This window comes from Phocoena phocoena, chromosome 4 (assembly GCF_963924675.1).
Source record: "Phocoena phocoena chromosome 4, mPhoPho1.1, whole genome shotgun sequence".
In the NCBI taxonomy this organism is placed as follows: domain Eukaryota; kingdom Metazoa; phylum Chordata; class Mammalia; order Artiodactyla; family Phocoenidae; genus Phocoena; species Phocoena phocoena.
In genome coordinates, this window is record NC_089222.1 from 98632638 (window position 1) to 98654030 (window position 21393).

Below are 21393 nucleotides of genomic sequence, written 5' to 3' on the forward strand. Positions count from 1 at the left end.
TAAGACAGTTGTAGTTACACTGTTGTCTTTTATTTGTTTACAAAGTGCCACATATCCTTGCAGCTCTTTCCACCAGTAGTACCACTGCCACCCTTCACACTGGGACTAGGCATCACAGTTTCAAATCTGTTCCACACATACTGTCTCATGAAATCCTCAGCAATCCTGCAAGATAGTATTCCCATTTCACAGTTGATGAAACAGGCCCACAGAGGGAAGGGGCTTGCCTGAGGCTGCCCAGATGCTCTTTCCCTCTCTTGTACAGTCACATCAGAAGCCAGCTGGTGAAAGAAAAACTCAGCCTGCTTAACAAAAATCACACACAAGCCAGTGATACTTTATTACACAAGGGAGTTGGCAAAGGACAGATTCATTTTTGTAAAAGAATCCCCACCTAAGATTCCCAGTGATCCATCTGGTGATACAATCAATTTAATAAAACAATAGCTGATATTTACCAACTGCTTGCAATGGGCCAGAGCCATGCAAATCCCACCATGAACACAGGAATTTTCATTAGGACCCAGACTTAGAAAAGGCCCAGCTTCAAAGATTCTGACTTGCATAGGCTGAGGACTCCCATTTCCAGAATTTCAAAAACCTCCTTTCTTATCTAAGTGAGAGAAAAGAAAAAAAATGTTTAAGATCAAGAAAAGATGGTCTTGGTGAATAAATTCAACCATCTGGAGTCCCTGGTATTTATGCAGCTGTTATGGCCAGAATCAGGAAGAGCAAAACCTGCATTTTATTCAGAGTTGAAATATTTATGTAAGTAAAGGAAGCGGTACTATATAAGGCATCAATTTCATTAAGATGTCCTTTTGTTTGTACAACATTCAACATAAAATCTCATAGAAAAATCTTTTTCAAAATATCCAAAGTGTGCCTATAGACTATACACAATATTTTAATGCAGGATAACTGTTAATAATGCCATCATCACAATAAAAATAAGTATGGGTTAAAATGGTTTTTTTGAATACCATTTCTCCCTCATTATTATAATTAGAAAACTAGTGATGGTTTACTCAGGTTTAACATTATAACTGAAATAATCAAATATGACCTCATGTGCCTGACATCAAGTTGGTTAAACTAGTTTTAAAAAACCAGTCAGGGGGGCTTCCCTGGTGGCGCAGTGGTTGAGAGTCTGCCTGCCGATGCAGGGGACATGGGTTTGTGCCCTGGTCCGGGAAGATCCCACATGCCACGGAGCGGCTGGGCCCGTGAGCCATGGCCACTGAGCCTGCACGTCTGGAACCTGTGCTCCGCAATGGGAGAGGCCACAACAGTGAGAGGCCCACGTACCGCAAAAAAAAAAACAACAAAAAAAAACCAGTCAGGGGACTTCCCTGGTGGTGCAGTGGTTAAGAATCCTCCTGCTAATGCAGGGACATGGGTTCGAGCCCTGGTCCGGGAAGATCCCACATTTTGCGGAGCAACTGGGCTCATGCGCCACAACTACTGAGCCTGCACTCTAGAGCCCGCGAGCCACAACTACTGAGCACTTGTGCCACAACTACTTTAGCCCGTGTGCCTAGAGCCCGTGCTCCACAAGAGAAGCCACCGCAATGAGAAGTCCATGCACCGCAACAAAGAGTAGCTCCCGCTCGCTGCAACTAGAGAAAGCCCGCGGGCAGCAACGAAGACCCAACGCAGCCAAAAATAAATTAATTAAAAAAAAAAAACAACAGTTCAGGAGACTGTGTATGTGTATGTGTGTGTGTGTGTGTGTGTGTGTGTACGTGTATGTGTGTGTGCAGGGAAGTGAGAAAATGGTTTTTAGCTTAACTCGCCAGTCAATTATAATCAGGTTTGGTCATTCTGAGGATATAGTTTTATATAGTAAATTAATTCATTCAACATGTTTGGAGGAATGATTGCAAGCTTCTTTGATAGTTACTGCCGTGATTTATTTCTGGTTGGTGACTGGCAGCCATGCTTATTACTGCACAACCCTATTCTCTCCAATAGCTACTTCTAAGCATCAGGCTAGATTGAAAGATTAGTTACATGATAACATGGTGGGTGGCAAATCAATTTTTCTTTCTTTTTTTTTAATTTTAATTTTTTTTTTTTTTTTTGCGGTATGCGGGCCTCTCACTGCTGTGGCCTCTCCCGTTGCAGAGCACAGGCTCAGGATGCGCAGGCTCAGCGGCCATGGCTCACGGGCCCAGCCGCTCCACGGCATGTGGGATCTTCCCGGACCGGGGCACGAACCCGTGTCCCCTGCATCGGCAGGCGGACTCTCAACCACTGCGCCACCAGGGAAGCCCTTTAATTATTTTTTAAAATCTATTTTTGGCTGCATTGGGTCTTTGTTGCTGCATGTGGGCTTTCTCCAGGTGTGGACAGCAGGGGTACTCTTCGTTGTGGTGCATGGGCTTCTCATTGCCGTGGCTTCTCTTGTTGTGGAAAATGGGCTCTAGGCACGTGGGCTTCCATAGTTGCAGCATGCGGGCTCAGTAGTTGTAGCACGCGGGCCCTAGAGCATGTGGGCTTCAGCAGTTGTGGTGCACGGGCTTAGTTGCTCCGTGGCATGTGGGATCTTCCCAGACCAGGGCTCGAACCCGTGTCCCCTGCACGGGCAGGCAGATTCTCAACCACTGTGCCACCAGGGAAGTCCCTCAATTTTTCACGTTATGATGATAATGAATTACTTTCATAAATATATAATGAGCTAATGCTGTTCCTATTCAGTATTCAATCGGTTTTAATCCATTGAGACATCAAAAAAATTTCCCCACTCCCCAAAACCAAAATAGCCCTTTAATTTAAGTAAGTGGGTTTTTGGGTACGTGGAGATGCAGGCAATGAGGCAAGTTTGTGCTCCCCCACCTCCAAGTACATTTATAAGGATGAAAAGGCAAAGATGATTATGTCTCTAAAACAAGGCACATGGAAATATGCCAAGTCCTCTAGATCTTCCTGTTTCTCAAAGATGCAGTATAAATGTGGTCCCCAGTGGGGCAGAGGCCACTGGTCATTTAATGAAGAAAAAAAGCTGATTCCTATAAAACACATGGAAAGGATACAGTTATGTGTAAGGGCTGAGATGGTCTCTATAATTGTAGTTACTTCAGAGTTAAAAGAAATAATTTCAAAGGCCAGAATGTGCTGGTTCCCCATGTCAAAGACTTTACTGCTGTGTTTGAACTCAAGTTCAGATTGAAAAAAAAAAAAGATTAAAGGCAATTGCTGGATTGCTAGTAACATGGTACCTCGGGAATGTCCATCATCCTTCTCAACTTCTGATCTCTCCAATTCCAGTCAAAAACCAGAAACTTTAAGGGGTTCAAATTAAGGCCACCTGAAAGAGACAGGGAGAGAGTTGCTACATTAAAGAACTTATAAAAAAAAAAAAAAAAAGAACTTATGACATAAGCTTATTAAAATGATTTTTTATTCCTCTGGTTGCTTTTTTGCCTCATTTGCTCTTTTTTCCCCCAGCAACTAATCTCTGCACGTTAAGTGCTGTCCCTGTCTGATGGAAAACAAATGCAGCACTCAGAGACTTACTCTCCTTACAATCTTATCACTGATTCTCAGCGAAGCAGGGAAGCTGCTCTTGCTAAGCTCATGAAATGCTCAAGTTCTGGCAAAGAATCAATCCCAAGCCCCCATTTCATGAAGCCCCAGAGGGTAAAGTGTCATTCCCGACAGGGATTTGATAAGACATATCCTTGCAATTTGGGATAGTGACCCTTTAGAGGAGTTGAATCCAACAGAGTCTGCGTGACTCTGAAGAGGTGAGTCGGCAGAAGGATGAGGACAGGGTTGGGAGGTTAATTTCAGGCAAAAAGGAAAGTTAAGATGAATGGGCTCTATTCAAAGCCTGCTATCCTTTGAGGAGACTGGTAAACCACTTAAGGACTCATTCCTGCTGTCTTCCTGTGTATCTAGAGACAATTATGGAGTGTGGGGCTGGAGGGGACCTCAGGGGTTGTCTGTTCCTCAGAGGTCTCAGAGTTGGGCAGTTAGTTTTTCCCATTCTACACGTTCTGCCCACTGCCCCAAGCTATCACACCTGGAAACATAATGAAGCCTTCCTTTATCCTTCAGCACTTCCCCTCAATATTGGCTATTTCAATAATTTCCCCTCTGCCCTAAAGACTTTTTCATGCTTCTTATAACTACAATGCCTCTTATTTAGAACTCTCTCTGTAAATTAAAAATGATGGAAATTAAGAAAGACAATGGGTTGATAGTGTTCCCTTAAAAATAATTGACTGCTGGGCTTCCCTGGTGGCGCAGTGGTTGAGTCTGCCTGCCGATGTAGGGGACACGGGTTCGTGCCCCGGTCCAGGAAGATCCCACATGCCGCGCAGCGGCTAGGCCCGTGAGCCATGGCCGCTGAGCCTGCGTGTCCGGAGCCTGTGCTCCGCAGCGGGAGAGGCCACAACAATGAGAGGCCCGCGTACCGCACAAAACCCCCAAAAAACAACAAAAAAAAAAGAAAACAAAAAAAATAATTGACTGCTGATGGGACAGCAAACAGGTACAGCCTCTCTGGAAGGCAACTGGACATTATATAATAGGAGCTTTAAAATGCTTACTGTTTGATAAAATAATTCTCCTTCTCTGACATATCCCAATAAAACACCAGAAACTTAAGCATAGTTACTTATAAAGATGATCACTGTGTATTACTTATAACAGCAAAACAAATTAGGAACAACCCAAATATCCTACCATAACAGAATTGCTAAACACCAATATAACTTGGGGTCAATATCCAAAATATATAAAGAACTCATACAACTCAAGGGCAAAAAACCAAATGATTTAGGGCTTCCATGGTGGCGCAGTGGTTGACAGTCTGCCTGCCAATGCAGGGGACATGGGTTGTGCCCCGGTCCGGGAAGATCCCACATGCCGCAGAGCGGCTAGGCCCGTGAGCCATGGCCGCTGAGCCTGCGCGTCCAGAGCCTGTGCTCCACAACGGGAGAGGCCACAGCAGTGAGAGGCCCGCATACCGCAAAAAAATAAATAAAAATAAAAAACCCCCCCAAAACCCCCAAATGATTTGATTTAAAAATGGGTGGAGGAACTGAATATACAGTTTTTCCAAAGGAGACATCCAAATGGCCAATAAGTACATGAAAAGGAGCTCAACATCACTAATCATCAGGGAAACACAAATCAAAACCATAATGAGTTATCACCTCATACCTGTTAGAATGACTGTTATCAAAAAGACAGGAGATAACAAGTACAGGCAAGGTTATGGAGAAAAAGGAACTTGTGTACTGCTGGTGGGATTGTAAATTTGTGCAGTCATTATGGAAAACAGTATAGAGGTTTCTCTAAAAATCAAAAATAGAACTACCCTATGATCCAGCAACTCCACTTCTGGGTATATATCCAAAGGAAATGAAATCACTGTCTTGAAAAGATATCTGTACCTCCCATGTTCACTGCTACATTAATTCCAAAAGCCAAGATTTGGAAACAACCTAAGCGTCCATTGACAAATGACTATATAAATATGTCACACACACACACACAAACACAGCAATATTATTCAGCCATAAAAAAGAAGAAAATCCTGCCACTTGTGACAACGTGGAGGGACCTTGACAGCATTATACTAAGTGAAATAAGTCAGACAGAGAAAGACAAATACTGTATGATCTTACATATATGTGGAATCTAAAAAAAAACAAAAAACAAAAATGAACTCATAGGTACAGAGAACAGATTGGTACTGGGTGCCAGAGGTAAGAGGTGGGAGAAATAGATGAAGGTGGTCAAAAGGTAAAAACTTCCAGTTATAAGATAAATAAGTGCTGGGGATGTAAAGTACAGCATGGTGAGTATAGTTAACAATGCTGTACTGTATATGTGAAAGTTGCTAAGACAGTAGATCCTAAAAGTTCTCATGATGAGAAAAAAAATTGTAACAATATGAAGTGACTGACGTTAACTAAACGTACTGTAGTAATCACTTTACACATCACATATACCAAATCATGTTGTACACCTTGGCCAATACACTGTTATATGTCAATTATATCTCAACAAACTGGAAAAAACCTCAATAGAATATTATGCAGCCATTAAAAATGAAAAATTAAAATTATCTGATGACAAGCAAAGTTCTCATGGGATATATTTAGTAGAGAAGACAGGTTATAAAGTTATGATATGCAGTATGATCTCCATTTATAAAAAATATAGATAAATGCATAGAAAAAAGACTGAAAGGAAATATATTTAATATTAACTAACAAGACATTACCTCTAAAGTGACCTATTTTCTTTTCTGTACCTTTTTGCATTTTACAAAGGCTCTTATAATTAGAAAATCCCTTTCCTTATTAAATAAAACAATACAATTCTGTCTGTAAATGTACTGATCCCAATGTTATGGAATATCTTTTGATGTTTGGAAACTCTCCTTAATATATCATATATATAAACATCTTAAGTCATAAACAGCTACATAAAATGAGTTATGTGCCATTTGTCTTGCTTTGTTAGACTTTCAGTTTTTGGAATGCTGGAATTGTTCTCTTTAAACATTTTGTATGTAGCCTAACATCTGTAGTCAATGAATATTAAACCATTCATCCAATCAGAATCAGAAGAGTTATTTTCATTAGTATTATAAATAAATCAACAGCTCCTTAAATGATTTTTCCACTCCTTAAATGAAATAAGCTTTCACAGTGAGTTTTCAAAACTCTGTAGAAATATAATTTCAACAGTCTGGACAACTTCGTTTTCTCTCTCTCTCTCTCTTTTAAATATTAAATATGGAGAAGAGTGGCCCTGTTGCCTGGGGGAGCTGGCGACACATACAAAACATGTGGAATCCAGGAAGGGGAGAGGTGAGTCTTTGGCTAAGAGCTGTGGGAGAGGGAGGGCGCATCCCTGGACTCCCAGCTGCCCAGCCAACCTCTCCCACCTCCGCGTCTCATGGATGGACTATGAGCACCTCTCACCTGCGCCTTTGCTTCCAACACCCTCCTAGGGCCACAAGACAAAAATCCGCCAATCACTGTGCAAGGGCCTTCCTCCAAAATCTGACTTTTTTTCCAGCTGAAGCACAGGCTACCACAGCCCACGAAGTCTCCAACCAAGAAAAGTGGTCTCTTTAATAAAAGTAATAACTAGTATTTGTTGAGTTCTTAAGGTGTAACACTCATTGTGTTTAGCTTTTTATTGGCATAACAATCCTTTGAGGTAGGTGCTATTACTATCTATGTCATTCAGATAAAGAAACAGTTTTAGAAAGGTTAAGAAACTTGCCAAGTCACAGAGCTGGTAAGCTGCTGGACCTGGGATTTGCATCCATAGATTTGAGTCTATAATAGGGGCTCTTAACCTCAACACGTATTGACTATTTACTGTCTCCTTTGGATATACCCCATGTATCTGCCTGCCTGCTTTTGATTCAGCTGTTGTCCCATTCCTGAATGCTTTTCTCACATCTCCATACTTTAAAGTATATTAAAAAGATCCTATTTTAATCTACCCATACTTCAAAGATCAGTTAAAGATCCTTTCCTCTGTAAAGACTTCCCTGCAGATTCAGCCACCATAACAATCTCTCCCTCATTTCAACTCCCGTAGGACTTAGAAGTGCTTGTTTGGACCTTGGCATTTACTGCCTCATGTCGTCAGTCTCATCTTATGCACATTTATCTCTTCAATTGGATCAGGAGCTCCTGGAGGGGGAAAGGCTCTGGAACCAGGAAGGCCTAGAATGAGAAATCTTGGAAGGGGCTACATGACCCTCCAAGCTTCAGTTTTCTCTCATAAGAAATAAGAATACTAGCTTGCAAGGATGCTTTGAGTACTAAATGAGATATGTGAGGGTGTCTAGCACAGCACTGAGTACAAGTAGGAACTCAAAAAATATTTGTTTCCCTTCCTTGCCTGGGGCCACTAAGTTTGCTACTTCCTTGTAATTGCACAGACCTCTGCATATAGTGTTTTCACTTACCCAAGGTTTTCATCTGGAGAGAAACACTAGTATTTTTAGCTCTTGTTTGCTTCCTTGCAAATGACCATCTCTATACTGAGATATTATATTGATGAACACATTACTTTTAGATACGTAAAAATCCAGGAATAGCTCCAGGCAGTTATAAAATAAAGTTGTTAAACAAGTAATTTGGAAATGAGTATTTAAAAGAAATCTTTAATCTGTCTGGCAGGTAAGGTAGAACATGTACTAAGATCATCAGCAGGTCAGCAGGTTTTTAGGCTACTGGCTTTGAGAAGGTCAACAAACTATAAAAACCCACCGGTGGGGCTTCCCTGGTGGCACAGTGGTTGAGAGTCCGCCTGCCGATGCAGAGGACACGGGTTCGTGCCCCGGTCCAGGAGGATCCCACATGCTGCGGAGCGGCTGGGCCCATGAGCCATGGCCTCTGGGCCTGCACGTCCGGAGCCTGTGCTCCGCAATGGGAGAGGCCACAGCAGTGAGAGGCCCACGTACCGCAAAAAAAAAAAAAAAAAACCCACTGGTGGATGACGTCTGGAATACTTTCTGGGTAAAGCACTAAAAGAGAAACACATTCGCAAGAAGTGTTCTAAAGTGCTTGTATTTCATCCATAGAAACTGCATTTTTGTTTCAACATATCTTCTATACCAGCCCTTAATTGGAATGGGAGTCTTGGGGAGCCGAGACTCAATTAAGTGAGAGGGAAATATTCAGCACATTTAGCTATACAAATTCCAGAGGCTGCAAATCGGTGGAATAGATTGTGGACCCACTAAACTGCTTAAAGCAACTGGAATTTGAATGTATTTAGATGGGCATAAGTACCGCAGTTTGCCACAGTCCTTATCATTCCCTATTGTACTACACCTGCTGGCTGGCTTTAGGGACTAAAGGCTAAGTTTCCAACTCCTGAATTAACACAGAGGTCTGGTTTCACTACATCACACATGTGGTTTCCCAAACTCACATGGGCGTTAGGCAAACGCTCAGCTCTGAGTAGGAGTATCACTACCTCTTTTCATACCTTGTTTAATGAGTTCTTTAATCCTCCCTGGAGTTCCTACACCCAGGTGTACCACACGCTTCTCCAGCAATTTTACCTGCTCCTGGACCTATTCCAAAATGGAAGAGAACAAAGAAAAGAAGAGTCATTGGAAAGTTCAATCATAGTCCAATTTAGAGCATTTAATCTAAAAGCTAAGGAAGTAAAAAAGCAAAAGGGGCTACTCTTGTTTAGGGTCAACTTCCAGGGCAAAGAAGGTTAACATCAAGACAGAAGAGCATCTCCCCGGGAAACTGGTTAAGTCTCCAAAGAGTCCAGGGCTGAAACCTCAGCTTCTGTACAGAAACCTCAGAGCACAGAGGAGTAGTGAGTGTTGTGGGAGCAGAGGCAGGGAACACAAAGAAAATCGGAACGGTCGTTCAATATGTTACAAAAGGAAGGCACCAAAGAACATGCTTCCTAAGGAGATACGGAAAAGAGGCTGAAGTGAAACAACCGAGGTCTGGAAGTGGCCCTTAAGGATCACTTCCACGCCCGACTAGGAACCACAGGCCCTTGCTTACCTTTATGTGTTTTGCGAATAATTTCATGACTTTGCTGTCTCCTCTGAATGCGGTCATTGACCTGATGAAAAGCAATAGATTTACGCAGAAGAAAAATCACTCATTCAGGGCCATGTGGACCACTTATTACATCTTAAGTATTACACCATATTTATTCAAAATAATATGCACATTTATGTGTGTCTATATGTACATATGTATGTAGATAGATATGTACACACAAAATTCTGATTTTCAGGTTAGTCCATCTCTGGAATGAAAGTGGGGTGGCCTTTAATCAGGCATGCATCTGGGTTGGCTTCTAAGTCTCAGGCACACGGTTAACTTTACTTAGGTTTCCTTGATTATTGAAACATGTGGATTTGCCCTTCACTTGTGTTAAAATGAAAACCACGGTCCCAAAATGGTGTCACTCATGCTAAAAGCCCATGATACCAAAACCCAGATTTAATACTTCATCTAATTGCAGTTTCAACTTTTCTGAGAAACGTAATCTTAATCAACCAGTCTGGAATCTCTGGTCAAGCACCAGTAAGGTAATCTGTCCTGTGGGCCCATTCCATACCAGAGAGGAACATAAAACCCTTGCCATTTCCTTCCGCCCCCACCCCCCCCCCCCACCGCAAAAGAAGATGTCATGGCCTAAAACGTAGTCTTTCTTTTCTTTTGTTAATAGCTCCGTTGCTCCACCCTTTTTCCTTTTTTTTCTGGCTGCGCTGTGCAGCATGTGGGATCTTAGTTCCTGACCAGGGATCGAACCTGTGCCCCCTGCATTGGGAGCGCAGAGTCTTAACCACTGCCAGGGAAGTCCCTCCACCCTTTCTCCTATTAAAAACTTTCATTTTGCACAACCCCTTGGAGTGCCCTTCTAGTTGCTGGCTGGGTGCTGCCTGATTCATGAATCATTGAGTTAAGCCAATGTGATCTTCAAATTTACTTGGTTGAATTTTGTTTTTTAACACCTGTAATACAAAAGTTCTGTATTTTAGGTCCCTGGCAGAGAATTTATCTTCAAATTCTGCAGTATAGTTCTCATAAAAAAATTGTTTGTGAGAAATATCTTAGCAGTGATGTCAGCCTGTGCTCTACAGAGCCCAAGGGCATGTACGAAGGTCTGTGTGTGGCTGCCCTGCGGGGACAGGGATAAGCTAGCAGGGAGAAGCAGGAGGGCTTATGTCCTTCATTCAGAGCAGTCCCCCTACTTTTATGGACTTTGCAGAGTGAGCTTATCTGTAAAATCTTACATGTGGAAATGCTTCGGGTATAAATGGGTATAAAATGGGTATAAAAGAACAATCTTCTAGTTGATGTTTGGGAATAGAATATGGGAATACTGCTCAGAATATTAATTTCCTTTATATATCATTAATATGCTTGAGAAATATTACCGACCAGTAGGAATAAATGAATTTACAAAATAGTGACTCGTGCTACACACGTTCTGTTGCACTCGAGTCTGTACTTACACATGAGCTTTCTCCATGGCGAGGTTAACTAAGAAGACAATGGGGCAACTAAGGGACATATTTAACATTAACTCATGGTTCTCAAGAGAACAGATATTCTTACAAAAGTTAGAATTATTCAATATTAGCCTTTATGAATAGGGTTTGTTATGCCTGCTCAGAAATCACCTTCTGCAAATCACCTAACCTTGAAATGGATCATAATATTACTGAAGACATAAAGAAACACTGAGAATTGGCAAATGAAGTATGACAACATAGTCCTTCTATGCCCATCAGAAAGGCATTTATGTATGGTAAAAACTCAAATCAATGTGACAACTTGTTTTTAAGAGGCCACCTCCAGGCCAACTTCTTTGCCATTAGTGTTTGAATCTGAAATGAGTTCTGTGGGTAGTCTTTAAAACACTGAAATGTCAATGTGAATTCTTATGATTTCAGAACCAGCAAGTACGGCTGCCCAGAAGCAGTTGGAGTCTTGAAGATCAATTATGTTTGGAGCAGAAATAGTTAAAAGAAACACTTTCGTTTTACTGAAAGGGTGTATGATACAATTTAACGTGTGTGCCTAGCAGAAAGGCTCTGAAGGACGATTAACAAAGCTTAAAAAACTACTTTTCTAAATTCATGGTCAGATTAGCTCATTTAGAAAAATAGATGCTAAATAACTACCGAGAGTCTACTTTGCACATTAATCTATTTGATCAAGTTCCTTTTTCTTTAGGACTTGGATTTTCCTGTTTTGTCTCTGGTCAAAGCCCAGTGCAGAGCCTGGCCTTGGGAGAGGGTGAGTCCCAGGAAATCCCATTTTACTCTGACAGCTCTTCTCTGAAAGCTGAACGCTACTACAGATCCAGTGGAAGCCTTTTTGTTTATTCTACAAAAGCTACAGTAAATGAAAAGGTATGTGAAGGCACTTAGTAAAGCACCGACAAACTGTCTTTAAAACATAATTTTCACATATAAATTTTTGGTCCACTTGGCATTTATCTCAGTATAAGGAGTGAGATATGGAACACCGCTTAATTTTTTTAGATGGCTACCCAGTTGTTCCAATACCAATTATTAAATAATCCATCTTTCCCTACTGATTTTTCACTTTTGCCATATTCTGTACTTTCATATGCATATGGGTCTATTTCTGAACTTTCAGTTCTGTTCCACTGTTCTGATCTGTCACACATGTGCCAGTTCCATACTCTTAATTATTGAGACTTTGTAATAGGTTTTTTAAAAAAAAAATCTGATAGATATTATAGGCATAGTATCCTCACTAGCATTCTTTTTTAGAATTTCGCCAGCTATGTTTTCTTCTGTATTTTCTCATATGAACGTAGAACTAGTTTATCTAGTTTAAAAAACAATTCTATAGGAGTTTCATTGGGAATCTGTGAAATTTGTAGATTATTCTAGGTAAAACAGACATCTTTACGTTGAATCTTCCTATTCAACAATATGGTACTCCTTTCTGTTTAAGATCTGCTGCATCCCTTATGCAATATTTTCTTCATCTAAATTTTGGCTAGTTTTTTCCTTGGTGTTCTATTTTTTCTTGTTACTATTTTAAATTAGATCTTTTCTTTCATTTATTTCTCCAACTGGTTATTGCTTGTATGATCTCCCTGCTTTACCCTTGTGTGTTCTCCACACAGCAGCCAAAGTGATCCTTTAGAATGATTATTCAGATCATGTGACTCCTCTGCTCAAAATCCTCCAATGGCACTCCATGTCAGGGCCTTTTGTACCTATGTCCCCTCTGCCTGGAACACTTTTCTTCCAGATATCTGCTTGGCGTTCTCATTCACTTTGTTTAGTCTCTGCTCATAGGTCAATCTTCTAAGAGGCTTTCTGTGACTACCCTTTTAAAAGTAGCCCCCATCTTTTTCTATCCATTTGCCATGCTTTATTTTTTTCCTACATAACTTATCACTACTTGACATTATAATGCATATTTATTTGTTTATTGTCTGCCTCCCTTACTGGAAAGTAGGTTCCATGAGAGAGGGGACTCTCTATATTTTATTCATTGCTGCTCTCCAGCATATAGAACTTGTCAGCTCGGCACATATCAGTTACTCAGAAAACAGTTACGAAATGGAACAGGTGAAGCTTCCAACCTAATGAGCTCCAGGGCTCGGATGGCAGAGCCACAGATAATCAGCATCAGGACCGATTTCTTCTCACTGTGGTTTTTCCGAAGTTTCACCCATTTAGGGCAGACTGAAAAAAGACGATGAGAAAAATATTACCCTAAATATAGCAAAATAAAGCCTCCAAAGTTGAATATCCAATTACTTCTTTGTTATTGCTTAAGTAAAATAAAATATGAGCACTGTTTAGATTCTATTCTCTGGTTATTCTAGATATTAAACTAAAAATCATTAACTTACACCACAAAACATATAATATGCCAAGTAGCTAAATGTGACCACTTTTAGGACTAAGTTTGTACAAAAATAAAAGAAAAGGAAAATTTAAAAAGTTTGTAATAATACAACATTTTCTATATTTTAATTTATGTTTGTTTTTTAAAGGCAGTGTTGACTAAACGGGAAAAGAACTGATTTAAAAATGCTACATTTGGGGGCTTCCCTGGTGGCGCAGTGGTTGAGAGTCCGCCTGCCGATGCAGGGGACACGGGCTCGTGCCCCGATCCGGGAAGATCCCCACATGCCGCAGAGCGGCTGGGCCCGTGAGCCATGGCCGCGGAGCCTGCGCATCTGGAGCCTGTGCTCCGCAACGGGAGAGGCCACAACAGTGAGAGGCCCGTGTACCGCAAAAAAATAAATAAATAAAAAAAATAAAAATGCTACATTTTAGGGACTTCCCTGGTGGTACAGTGGTTAAAAATCCGCTTGCCAATGCAGGGGACACAGGTTCGAGCCCTGGCTCGGGAAGATCTCACATGCCGCGGAGCAACTAAGCCCGTGCGCCACAACTACAGAGCCTGCTCTCTAGAGCCCGTGAGCCACAACTACTGGGCTCATGTGCCACAACTATTGAAGCCCACGCGCCCAGAGCCCGTGCTCTGCAACAAAGAGAAGCCATCACAATGAGAAGCCCGTGCACCGCAAGGAAGAGTAGCCCCCGCTCACGGTAGCTAGAGAAAGCGTGAGTGCAGCAACAAAGACCCAACGCAGCCAAAAATAAATAAATAAATAATGCTTCATTTTAAAGGGACACTCAGCATAAGATACAAAATGGAAATGATATTAAAATAGCAAACATTTATTAAACACTGACACTGTGCTATGCACTTTACATAACTTTTTTAGTTCTCATAATCCATTGAGATTGATTCCATTATTACCTACATTTACATTTGCTGAATTTGAGGCTAAGAGAGGTTTATGAACTCAAGCTGAGTGTCATCAGAATTGGTCAGAATTTGAAAAAGGAACGTTAAATCACCATGTCTAAACTATTTCATTGTTGGTCACAATAAATGACTACCTAGCATGAATAATCTAGTTATCACTGCCTACATTCAATCGAAAAGATCAAATTAGATTGTCTGTGCAATAGCCATGGTCTGAATTCTGAACTTGGGAACAGAATTTCAGAACCTCAGAGATGGGTTCAAGATCACATAGTCCAACTTCCTTGTCTTTCAGATAACAAAATAGAGTCCTGGAGGAGTCCTCAGTGACTTGTGCCAAGTCAAATAGCAAATTGATGGGGTACCTGCAACTAGAACACTGAGAATTCTCTGGATTCCAGGAGCAATACTTCTAATGTGTTGTAAAACAAAAACAAGACCAAAACCCAAATCCCCAATACCAGAGAGAAACAAGAATAAATTTAAATAAATAAAAATTAATATCAAGATGGACCTAAAAAACCTTCATTTAAAATCCATTTAAGACGGAAACTTGATTTTAAATGAAGTTTTAAAAGTTTTTATCTTAAAGAGATACATCTAATATTTTAATGGAAATAATAAAGCTTGATGAATAATTTTTTAAAAAATGAGTTTACTTACTTTCTTTTAGATATGATGAAAGACTGTGAGTCAAATCATTGGCCTTGAGGAAGCAGGAGTCTAGAAATACGAGAAACATGCTTTGTAGAGGATTTCGCAAACACATACTCAAAATAGATTACATGTGAATGGTGTATTCTTGAATAGGTTGTACAACATTAATGAATTGGGGACTCATATATTTTAAAGTCGTCTAGCATTTAAAACAACAGCAGCAGCAACAATAAGTAAACTTTAAACTGTCCATCATTTCTTAGAGTAGTGAAACAGAAGCTTGTATCATTCAATGGACTAATGAAGCATCTTTATTTTCAAATCCATGGAATAGGCAATATACAAAGGCAAAGCTGAAACAGCTAACAAATCTATGTGGAGATGCTCAAACTCGTCATCATAGAAATGCAAATTAATACAAAATGAGATAACACTTTGCACACACTTTAGAATGGCAACTGTTAGAAAGATGTATATACCAAGTGTTGCTGAGAATGTAGGATGATGGAAGCTCTTTGTGAACTGCAGGTAGAGGTGTAAAGTGGTATCGCTATCCTGGATGGTAGTAAAATTAAGGTGTTTATACCCTATGACCCCAGGATTACATTCCTGAGTAAATAATGGAAAGAAATTCTTGTGTAGTCTGTAAAGAGACATACTCAAGTATATTCATACTAGCATTATTTGTAATATTGGGGAACTAGAAGCAACCTAAAGGTCCATATCGGAGAAAACAGATGAGCAACATGTGGTCGATGAAATCATTGGAATACTATGTAGCGTTTTAGAAGCAATGAAGTAGATGTACTTAAAGCTATACAAGTATCTTGAAAAAGTGCTAAGTGGGGAAAGAAACAGAATGAGAGGTTCAGCACAACATCATTTAAATAAATTGTAAAATGTATCCACACACAAAGATATGATATATTTTATAAGAACATATGCATATTTAAAAAGGTATAGTAACATTATGCCTATGGAGAAAGGAATTTGGAGTGTGGATGGGGAAAAGCGGGAATAATGCATCAAAATACAACATTAACATAACACAGCACAACAACACAATGAAAGAATGGAACGGGCTACAATAAAACATAGGAGCCTTGCTCAACCAACAATGATCATGGTCTAGCAATTATGTAGTATTATTAACTCTGTACCTAAGATGTATATAAAAAAGCAACATAATTTTATAGCATCCTAATTCATTATAGCAGAAGAAGTCTGTCTATAAACATAGCAGTGTGTTAGGGAGTAAACTATCACTAAATTAAATGAAACTTATGCTGTGCCCCAGCATATATAACTCACAATATGTGAGTAACCAACTTCAAAGATGTTGCCCCCTATACTGTTGTTGAGCCTTTGATGGTCTTTAAAACTGTAATCTCCCAAGCCTGGATACGACCAGACTCACCTGGAGAACTTTACAAAAAATACAGATTCCTGGAATGGACTCCCCCTTGCTCAATGAGTCAGAATTCCTTGGGGCTGGGCCTGGGAATTTGCTTTTTAAGTTCCTGGGTGATTCAGTTGCGGCTAGCTTACGGGCATTTAGCACTGATCTAAACCACACTGCAGCTCTCAGGAGGACAGCTGAGTTAGCTCTAAGTGATTCCTGCCTCAAAACTAATTAATTTCCCATGTGTATGACATTAACAATGTACATGCACAGTATTAATTGAAAAGACATGTTGCTGCCCTACAGACACAAACAACTTCAAACCACAACCAAGTTAGACACTCAGCAAACTAAATAGGAACAATATTTTATTACTTATATCCATCTTGATTTTATGCCCCTTCCTGAGACTGTTCCAGATAGCCCATGGCGTGCCCCTCCTCTCAAATAACAGAGACCTCCTCTGTGTCCTTGGTCCTGACAGTGTAGTGATGGGTGTTTTCTCTAAAACCTTCCTATGATGCCTTTGTCCACTGTGGCTCAGAATGGCCTAATTTCTTAACTGAAAATGAAAACCTGTTCCTTTTGGCTATAGCAGTATTTTTAACATATTTTAAACATTTTCCCCTCAGCCAACCATGACCACACATTCTTGCCTAACTATATTACTGCACTCTAATGATGATATAATATAATGTAAACTCAGAATGGAACTCAAATGACTCCTTAAAGGCTTTTTCTTCTGACTTTTGACTCTCTACAATTCTAGCAAATTACAATGTTCCATGAGGTTACAGAGTAGCAGTGGTCCCATTATCTTACAAGTCCTTATTCAGGTGAAGGCAAACTCTAACAAAGAACTAGAAGGGAAAATTGACCACTGAGTCAGAGTAAAATCAAACTTCAGTTAAACATTGAAGAGGCTTTGTTATAATACCTGGTTCCTGAGGATAGAAGAGCCAGGACCTAGCTCTCCTCCTGAGGAGCTGCTGTGCTGAGAAGAGTGGTTTCTAACTGCTGTTGGGCTTTCTGATCTCAGTAAGTAGAAAACTCCAGAACTCGCTCATGTAGAAATGAGTTCCTTCAATTCCCTAAAGAGTATTCCTTTTGGAAAAGGAACAGACAGGGGTACTGATGTCTCCAACCCAACGTGCATTTAAAACACACACACACACACATCATTTTATGAAAGAGTTATAAAAATTCAGGGTATGGGATGTTTTTCAGCTTCTCAAGCCTCTAGAAAGCATAAAGTTGTAATGGAAAAAGGAAATCAAGCTACCCTTGACTTTTTCCAAAAGCAATGTTAGATATCTCTAGTAGTCTATATATAGAGAGCTCATCTGAAGCAGTGGTGCACAAACCCTCTGCGGTTTGATTTTATGACATCTTTTCTTCAATCTCTGTGCAAAAGAGTTACAGGTTATACCATTATTTTGAAATTAATTAAAACTGGTTTTTAAAATAATTTTGCAATATCTTTTAACTTAATTATAAATATCTAAGGCAGTAGATCTCAAATGATAATAGGCTTAAGAATCACACAGGGCTTCCCTGGTGGCGCAGTGGTTGAGGGTCCGCCTGCCAATGCAGGGGACACGGGTTCGTGCCCCGGTCCAGGAAGATCCCACATGCCGCGGAGCGACTGGGCCCATGAGTCATGGCCGCTGGGCCTGTGCATTCGGAGCCTGCACTCTGCGGCGGGAGAGGCCACAGCAGTGAGAGGCCCGTGTACCGCAAAAAAAAAAAAAAAAAAAAAAAAAAAAAAAAAAAAAAAATCACACAGGGTGAGGTGTCAGCCTTGCTAAAAATGCAGAATTTTGTCCCTGGTTTACTTGAAAAAAGTCTTGACTGGGACCCAAAATACTACCCTAAAAGCAAAACCATGACTAGATATCCATGATAAGGGCAACAACAAAACTAAGATGCTATTAAAGCTAAAGTTTTTATCTATAAAGGATGAGTAAATTAATTAGCTATACTTTTGAATGTGTGCTTTATCTTTTTTTAATTTAACTTCTATCATTAAAATTCTTATTCATTGAAGAATATGTCCAAAAAAATGTACACCCAATACCTTTTGAATAAAAATTACAAATCCTTCTATTAGACTGAACGAATACCAGTTAGCATCTGAATGAAGAAATCATCCAACAGTTAAAACTATTAGGTTGAGGAAAGGAGTACTAGCACGTGGAAATATATTAATTAGAAGGAATAACAACAAGGAAGCCTGGCTGTACCTGGTAGGGTTAGTTCTTCTAATTCAATCACTGAGCGGTTGCTGCTATAATAGTCTTTCATCAGCTTCTGTAGGTCTTCAGGTGTCCCTGGTTTTGGCTCTGATTTTGCAAGAACATCAGTAATTTTCTTCTGATGAGAAAGAAGTAAAAATGGGAAGACAGATTTTAGGATGGCATTTGGCTTAGGATAGGTTGATTCCTCTGGCATTTAAACTGTAAGTAGGTTCTGTGATAGCCAAGTGTGAATGGGAGTTCTAATAAACACACTTGAGAAAACTTAAAAGATACTTCTTGGACATAACTACTGCTTTGAAAAATGAATGGATGATCTAAAAGACTCCTTGTAACTCTTGGTCTCTGTTAGGAGAACTAAAAATTTTGTAGGAGTCTATAATAGGCTACTATTTTCTGTTAAAAGTCAATAAATCTTGTTGCTTGTGGAAACCTCCTTTTAAGCCTCAGAAAATGTGTATTCCTGAGAGAGTAGAATTTTGAGAATTTCTTGTGTAACCTGGTTCTTAAGGCACTGAGTCTCAGTTTGGATTTCTGGGATTAAAGTAAGAGTTGCAGGACTAATCTCAGCAAGGGAGGACACTAAATAGGGGCACTTGAGACCCTCAATTCTCAAGTCTTGGGAGAGACATCTTGAATTGGCCCTATGGAAAGCAGAACAGGATACTTTACAACATCTATTTTGATTTGGACTTATTTGTGTAGCATTTACTGAATGTCTGCAACGTACTAGGAATGCACAATTGTTCATTTAACTTTCATCATAAACTTCCCTTCTTATTTCTTCCTAGTATTTCACCAAAAATCCAGAAAGAGCCCTTCCTTGCCTTCTACCCCAGCTTTTCCCCCCTCCTTCCATACTATCTTCCTTTTCATACCACTGCCAAGAACGGTCAAAGTTCTGTCAAATGAATTAACTTTAAAAGAACACATCATCCGTGGGCACATTTTAGCATGACCTCAGCCAAGGCTAAACTAGCTAGCTGGAGTTCTGACCTTGAACCCCAAGAACTTAACACTCCTGAAGGCCATTAGTGTCAAACTATCAAAGAGAAGTTAAAAGTCGTTTCTTTAAGGACTTGCCAAAACTCAGCCAATTTGGCATTTCCCATCCTCCTATTTGGCCATGTGCAGGCAAGGAAAACATATGCACACACACTCTGTTTTCTAAAAGCTTGCTGTTAAGTAATTGGTTTGAGTCCATCTTGTTTCCTCTAATCCCAATCGCATTTCCTCTGCTGACTACAGCAGTAGACCCTTCTTGGCAGGGAGAGAATTACATTGCTGTTTTGACAACTGTGGTGGAAGGTCAAAGCTAACCACACTTTCGGGCTTCCCTGGTGGTGCAGTGGTTAAGACTCCACCTGCCAATGCAGGGGACACAGGTTCGAACCCTGGTCCACGAAGATCCCACATGCCACGGAGCAACTAAGCCCGTGTGCCACAACTACTGAGCCTGTGCTCTAGAGCCCACGTGCCACAAATACTGTAAGCCTGGGTGCCTACAGCCCGTGCTTGAAAGCCCACGCACAGCAACGAACACCCAACGCAGCCAGAAATAAATAAATTAATTAAATAAATTTATTAAAAAAAAAGCTAACCACACTTTCTTCAAGGCTGAGCCATAAGAAAGTTTGTATAGGAGCAACAGAGTTTTCCGTATGTTCACAGGCAAGTCTTAAAACGCAAGGGGAGCCTTTTGCTTTAAATTATCGTTTGAAATTAGAGTCAGAAATGCCTTATACTTACACTACTTTCATCTGCTTATTATTTTCTTTTTATTAATACTTTAAGACATAAGGCTTTTAAAAAATGAAATGGGTAAGAAAAGAAGGTTGGTAAATTTCTTTTCTTGGACAGAGCCAGAGGGGCCAGAGGGCAGGAGAGCTCTGGGCCCCTTTTAGAATTAGAAACCCCTGTCTGACTAACCACAGTGAAAACACAGGGTGGGTAACAAAGATGTTTGGTATCCACAAGACTGAAATAGGAATTAGAAGAATTTATTTTTAGCTCCAACAGAAACACTTATTACTAGTGACCTTAGGAAAGTCACCAAACCTCAATGAACTTTACAATTTTTGCATATCTAAAGTGGGGATTACAATAATTGCCTCATCAAAGTACACTATATAACAATGTGATAGAAACCATGTGGGGCTGTACCATTGTAAAAAATTATTAATATTACCTTTTTCCTCTTCCTGGTCTTGGTGGCATCTTCATTTGTTTCCTTTGGTTGTATCAAGAAACATTCTTTAGGCTATAAAGAAATGTAAATGAGAAAACTTTCATCTTAGCATGATGAGGTGTCAACTAATGGTATGAATCCCAAAGTATCAATATCTACTGTCATGCATGTATTCTGCAGAGTATCTTGGACAAAGAAATGTTGGAAAATCCACTGAAGGCTATTATGCAGGGGCCAAGCTGAGAGAATTTGTAAAAGTGAGAAAGTGCAGATGACTTAAGACTGGAAAATCTTTGAACAAAGGTCAAAATGTGTGAGTAAGTGTATATATGTGTTTGAGGTGGTGGTACAGGGCATTAAAGATGGAAGACAGTGGCTAGGTTTGGAAAATACAGGCAGAAAGAGATGTGATTAAAATTAAGATGTAGTAAAGAAGTCTTTGACTAGAATGACTGGTGTTTCCAGGAACTAGCAATGTGTGAGTCTGTATTTCCAAGTCACTGACTTATCATTTTGTTATTCATTCCTTTCCTCTTCTCAATAGGCACAGAAAATCTGAAGTAGGATATATTTACTTATATTTTT

General features: G+C 40.1%; 1 protein-coding gene across 1 annotated transcript in view; it reads right to left on the reverse strand.

Moving 5' to 3' along the window:
* Positions 1-319: 319 nt before the first annotated feature.
* The window catches only part of CMSS1 (cms1 ribosomal small subunit homolog), a 383863-nt gene continuing 362789 nt past the window's right edge, over positions 320-21393 (reverse strand). The window contains exons 3-10 of the mRNA XM_065876617.1: positions 20809-20880; positions 18609-18738; positions 14970-15029; positions 13105-13207; positions 9522-9582; positions 8980-9067; positions 3222-3310; positions 320-613 (exon numbers count right to left, since the gene is read on the reverse strand). Coding sequence (XP_065732689.1) covers positions 530-613; positions 3222-3310; positions 8980-9067; positions 9522-9582; positions 13105-13207; positions 14970-15029; positions 18609-18738; positions 20809-20880 — 687 coding nt within the window. The 3' untranslated portion in view covers positions 320-529. The remainder of the gene's footprint in view (positions 614-3221; positions 3311-8979; positions 9068-9521; positions 9583-13104; positions 13208-14969; positions 15030-18608; positions 18739-20808; positions 20881-21393) is intronic.